This window comes from Elephantulus edwardii, unplaced genomic scaffold, assembly GCF_000299155.1.
Source record: "Elephantulus edwardii isolate Elephantulus edwardi_28Jun2011 unplaced genomic scaffold, EleEdw1.0 scaffold00074, whole genome shotgun sequence".
In the NCBI taxonomy this organism is placed as follows: domain Eukaryota; kingdom Metazoa; phylum Chordata; class Mammalia; order Macroscelidea; family Macroscelididae; genus Elephantulus; species Elephantulus edwardii.
Window position 1 is genome coordinate 12,448,209 of NW_006399824.1, and position 6,380 is coordinate 12,454,588.

The 6,380-nt window shown below is 38.9% G+C and overlaps 1 protein-coding gene across 1 annotated transcript in view; it reads right to left on the reverse strand.

Moving 5' to 3' along the window:
• Nucleotides 1–6: 6 nt before the first annotated feature.
• Nucleotides 7–6,380, reverse strand: part of NRBF2 (nuclear receptor binding factor 2) — a gene marked incomplete at its 3' end in the record, with an annotated part of 28,756 nt that continues 22,382 nt past the window's right edge. Inside the window, exons 3-4 of the mRNA XM_006889057.1 lie at nucleotides 1,794–1,834; nucleotides 7–192 (exon numbers count right to left, since the gene is read on the reverse strand). Coding sequence (XP_006889119.1) covers nucleotides 7–192; nucleotides 1,794–1,834 — 227 coding nt within the window. The remainder of the gene's footprint in view (nucleotides 193–1,793; nucleotides 1,835–6,380) is intronic.

The following is a 6,380-nucleotide window of genomic DNA, read 5'->3' on the forward strand; positions in this document are numbered from 1 at the left end:
AAGAAGGGGACTCTGACCCTCCACGTCCTCGGCAGAGGGTCGATGAGATGCCTGAAGGTGGGTAGCTACATCCTTGTCTGTGTTCTGCTGGGCTTTCAATCTCTCCTCACGCTTTGCTCTCTTCCATCTCTCCTGGATGAGCAGGAGTTGTTTCATGTGACTATCCCTTTGCAATTCCAGTGATAAATGAGCCTGTTACACAGAAGGAAAAGAAGAAACATTGTAGGATTAAAAATATTTTGTTTCTTTTGTAATGCCTTACACTGAATTCAAGAACCACTTTCCTACATAACCCTGTAATACTTAGACATTTACACAGTATTTTAAAAAAGTAATAAAATTTATACACTAGGTTTACAAGTCGCCATAACCTCAAAAACTTTTCAACTCAGATCTTTTTCTGTGTAACAAAACACCATTTAGAAATACAGACATCCTATTCCAATATACTAAGTCCTACCTTTTTAGACTGTCGTTTCACATTTTGCAATGCCACTTACATTTAGCTCAAAACAAAATTAAAGTCTTAATTCTACACCCAGCTAAACAGCAAGTCTTTATATCAACAGCACGTTTTGAAGACTCAATATAAGTCTGTACCACGTGGTTAAAATAAGCAGTTACTACACAATCAAAGTGGAAGGAGTAGATCCTAACTTCTGCGTTCTATTGGTTCAGTTTGAAGAATTTTCTTTTTTATTTATATTTTAAGTATCAAATTTAAATTGATATATTAAATATTAAAAGATTAACTGCACTGGGAAAGTCTGCTGTCAAAGACCACTTCAAAGTACTGAAGAGCAACAATGTCAGCCCAGAGACTAAGGTGTACTTGATACAGGGCAATTACTTGTATGCATCAGAGAGCTGCACAATGACTAGGGATGACTGAAGGAGAGTTGAGCCTTTGAGCTGTGGTTCTGGAGAAGAGTACTGACTATACCATGAACTGCTAGTAACAAACAAGTTCATCCTGGGGAGGGTGAAGACAGACTGCTCCTTGGAGACGGAGACAAGGATTCTGAAGCTCCATCTGACATACTTTGGACAGAGGGATGCCATGCTTGGGAGGGTGGAGGGACAGCATAGGAGAGGAAAACCCTCGATGAGATGAATTGATTCAGTGACGGGGTAACGGGGATAGGTGTGTCGGAGACAATAAGATTGGCAAGGGATAGAGCAGGGTTTAGGACTGCTATACATAGGGTTGCTGTGAGTTGCAGGTGACTCAATGACACTTAACAATTGATATTTTAACGAAAGTTTACAGAAAACTTGGATTTCCATTCATTCACTGTTGCACATTTTCCTCTCTACCACCTCCAGTTCACTTTTCTCTTCAAAAAGATTCTTTCACTGTTACACAATTCCCTCCCTCCCATCCACTCCCCAGTCCACTTTGCTATGCATCTCTTATTCTGGAATTGATGATTTTCCATTGCCACTGAGGATTTAATGAAATCACTTATCTCAAGAAATGATCTCTTTAATTCAGTCAAATATCTGGGCTATGTGCTTATTGTGAAAACAAATGGTTTTAAATCAAGCTGATCAGGAAAGGCCCTAAAAGAGGTACCTAAACTCAGAAAAGGCATATTTGAAATGTGATATAACCACTAGCAAAAAGAGCATACGGTATCTGGCATGTAACACTGAGGTCTTAATTCCTGTCAAAAGTAGTGTTCTCTTGTCCAAACCTATGGAGGGGGAACAATGTTTTATTTTATACCCAATTCAAATGTCCACAAGGAAATCCTCCTAACCCTGTTACAGGTATTAATAAAATGTCTCACCTGCTCAGATTGTGTCAGCTTCATGGCTTCAGAAAGATGTGCTGATTAAAGAAGAAAGAGGTACATTCTGTAATTAATAGGTCAGAAAAAGACTTTCATAATCCTAACAGAACTGTTCTTAAAATAAATTCTTATATAGTAAATATAATGGTCTCAAAACAAAGAAAAGTAGACATTAAGAAAAGGAAGTAACTCCTCAAAGTAATTCTTCAATTCTCAAAAAAAACTTATCAGAAGTCATCAAATACATTCTATTCCCTGTTCTGAAGGTTTCATTCTTTTGTGAAAGTCAGAGATGGTCAAATAAAAATAAAAAAGTAAGGGAGAGTCTTTGTTGTTTTCTAGTGTTATTAGCTGCTTCAGATAATTCCAACTCACAGCAACCCATGCATCAAAGAACTGTGTTGATAGCCGATTGTACAAAGATTATAAGACATTTCTACTGAGGTACCACTGGTGCACTCAAAATTGCAATCTTCTAGTCAGTATAAAACATTTGGACCATCTGCACTACTCAGAGACTCCATCAGCAAAACAGGTTAGTTAAAAATTAGTTTAGTTCAAAGAACCTGCTGACACATTCACAGTAAGCTAGCTGAGGGCCGTACGGCCTAACTTATGAAGTCCTTCAATAACATATATCTCTGATCTTAAGATGAGTTTCTAGGGGATTTTTTAATTTGTGCTTAACAGTCCCTGAAAATCAGCAATTTTCTGCTTTGCACTTGCTACTACAGAGTTGAAGGCCCAGATCTCAGTCCTCCTTAGCATGAAAAGATGTGAAACTCATGGTCCATTTTCTGAAAACCCCTTTTTTATCTATCAATTTCCTTATCTACTTACTTTTCATTACAATTTATACTTTGTTACTCTTGTTCTTATTGTTGGATGCCGATGAGTCCAGCACAACTAAAGTATTATTTATAATAAAATCATGCACAATTCCCATCTCTCAATCTCTCTTGTTGGCAGAATTTGTTTTTATTATTAAATAATTTTTTATTTTTTTATTAATTATAATGTAAGTTTACAGAGCCTTTGGATTTTCATTCATTTATTGTTGCACTATTCTCCCTGCCCACCCCTCCACCCCAGTTCAGCCTTCTCTTTGGAAAGTAAAAGAAAAATTCTTTCACTGTTATACAATCCCTCCCTCCAAGTCCACTACACTATGCAGCCTTCATTCTGGACTCCTGTCATGACAATAATACCTAATCATATATCCCTTTTAAACAGTTCTCTTTCTCATCTGATTCAACGCAGTATACATTATTTATCCCCTCTTTCACACTCTTCACTCAATCTTGATGTCAGTCCCATTTTACAACAGTGACCCTATTCAATATTTGTCCTTTTTTTTTAAATTTTATTAAATTTTATTAGTTTTAATGAACATTTACAGGGATTTTGGGTTTTCATTCCTTCATTACTGCACCATTTTCTCTACCCTCCTCCCCAGTTTGTTCTTCTTCCCCACCATCCGAATGTCTGTTTTAATTGTCCAATTGCCACAGTGCCTGTCAAAGTCAGTTCTGATTAATCTCCTTTGTCGGTGTGTCCTTTGCCATTCCCTATCACTCCTCCCTGAGAGAGACTTCACCCTGATTCATAAGGAAAAGGGGATGGTGTATTCTCTTAGCTACTTCCTGCTGAAAAGGGACGCTGTGGGTTTCAGGGTGAAGATCTTCTCTCACTACTCTAAAGGGCCCCTTTGGCAGTAGGAAACACATAGACTATTATGGAGACTGATTTTGGAATTTAGATGCACTGTTATTAATTGTGCTTAGCCGTACATGTTCATATCCCTGAAGATGTATCATGGGGGGGTTGCAACCTAGAAGACACAAATTTAACTAACAAGTTATAAGTACATGAGTCAAAAATTATGGTAAAGTAAAAGAAAAGATTCTTTCATTGTTTTACAAACCCTCCCCCAGGTCCCCTCTACCGTGTAGCCCTCACTCTAGACTCCTGTGATGACAGAAATACCTAGTCACATATCTCTTTTACACAGTTTTCTCCCTCCTCTGTTTCAGTGCAGTATACATTATTGAACACATCTTACTCAGTCTCTCCCCAACCCTGAGGTTAGTCCCATTCTACAACAGTGGCATCATGTAATATTTGTCCTTTTGTGACTGATATTTCACTCAGCATAATGTCCTCCAGGGTCACCCATATTTTTAATAATACTTCATGAGTTCCTTGTTTTTCAATGCAGCATAGTGTTCCATTGTGTGTGAATATAGCAGAGCTTCTCTAGCCATTCGTTTGTTGATAGGCACTTGGGTTGTTTCCAACTCTGCTACTGTGAACAAAGCCACAATAAACATGGGTGTGCGTATGTCTGCTTGGGTGACAGTTATGGTTTTTTAGAGTGTATTCCCAGTAGTGGCATGGCTGGATCAAATGGTATTTCTATTTGCAACCTTTTGAGAAAATACCATACTACTTTCCATAGTGGTTGCACCATTTTACACTTCCACCAATAGTGAATAAGGGTTCCAGTTTCTCCACAACCTCACCAGCACTGGATGTTTGCTGTTCTGTTAAATTTTGCTATTCTTACTGGGGTGAAATGATATCTCAGTTTTCAGAAAGTTTTTGACAACTCTATCACCTACATTAAGTTCTTGGCAGAGTCCACAAAGCACTGCTTCTCATTTATTCTTAAAACTATGTGAGTGATTTTCAGAGTTCATGACTTAGAACTGTTGTCTACAAAATTCTACAGTCCTTAAGACAGAGACTAAGGGTGCTCCTTCTCCTAGAAACAAAGTTTTGGGAGGTTTTTTGGCCTTTGCTCCAGACAAACTTACCATCTTACCTTGCTACAATTTAATGCTGGTAGCTGTGTTCCTTTGATGAACTACTGCTAGACACTCCTCCCATCGCACCTACGTGTACCTGTTTTCCCCATTTGTACCACTGTTGTCATATACCACTAAGAATCACCCCACAGCTAACCATTCAACAGGGTTTTCAGAGGCAGCATACTACACAAGAGGAGACTGCCTGTCTTTCTCCCATGGAATAGCTGGTGAATTTGAACCACATACTTTTGGATTGGCAGGACACTTGGATAACAAATATGTTTTCCATAGCTAAGCTTGCACTGTCTTTGCTTTACAGAATCTTGAAATGGCACATCTCAGGCAGGATGCCCCAGGATGAATTCTGAATCTGATTTGAAAAAAGAGAATTTTTAAAGGGGCTCAGGTAGATGTGAAAAATCTGACTGCAAGCTCAGGGATTTGTTCCAGGTACAACAGGGAAGAAAAAAAGAGAAGCTCGATTCTGGTGAAACGCATTTCCAGTAAAGACACTAATACCATTTAAAGCAGGTAATGACTAAATGGCATGGAAAGAACACAAACAAAAAATATGGAACAGCTAATATTTCTTAAAATAACTTCTATTATTTTATCAGAAGTCAAACTGTTACCAGAGCACATACTGTGCAGCCTGTGCACACAGCCAAAGCTTCCCCTAGAATTATTTTCCTGGCATCACTGTTACCTTACCGTTCCAATTTCATGGCAAAGTCCATGTCAAGATTGGTTTTCAACCAAAATATTGATCAAATACACATAAATATCATGTATTCTTAGGTCTGCCAATCTTGTGAAATGTTCACTAAGCTGTAAACACTGTAAATGCTTATTATTACTGTCTCCAGAATGTGTTCTTTTTTTTTGTTTATGAAACAAAGAAATTCACTTGGGGACCTGGCCCTTGTGAAACCGATGGGAATTAATACCAGTCCAGAAACAGCTGGATTTAAAATAAAATATTATTTCTAACAATACTGAATCCTTAGGAGGCTATTTGTTATGTGCCATCAAGTTGCTTTGTGACTCACAGCAACACTCTATACATCATAGCTCTGAACCCTGTCCTATCCAAAGCCAATCTGTCTCTGACATACATACTCCCATTACACCAGTTACTGTGTCAATCCATCTCATCCAAAGTCTTCCTCTCTTACACTCCTCTATTCTTCCTGGCAACATACCCAAAGTATGTGCAACTGAGCCTCAAAATCCTTGCCTCCAAAAAGAAATTTGGCTTCACCCTCTCCAGGAAAACCTGTTTGTTCTCTTGATGGTCCATGCTGTGTTCAAGACTCTTCTTCAGCACTGCAACTCAAAGGCATAAATTCTTCTTCTGTCATCCTTAGTCATGGCCCAGCTCCCTGATGTATATCAAGTAGTGATGAAGACCACAGCCTGGATATCAGGCACATCTTCACCTCCAGACTGACATTGTTCTTCATCACTCTGCAGAGGTCCCTAGTGTTGAGGGTGGAACAGAGTAAGCCGATATTGTTAACAATCTCAATCTCTTCTCCATCTATCACAGCAGGCTGTAGCTTCTTAAAATTTCCTCTTCCAATCCAGTCACCATCAGGTCAGTTCTGACTCTCAGCGACCTGAGCATACGGTTTCAAACGTGGACATGGACACATCCTTCCGTCCCCTGCTCACATGCCTGTCTACGTAAAAATATTCAAAGGCCATTTCACTCAAGGAGGACAGAAGAAGAATTGATGCCTTTGAGCTGTGGTGCTGGAGAAGAGTATTGAGA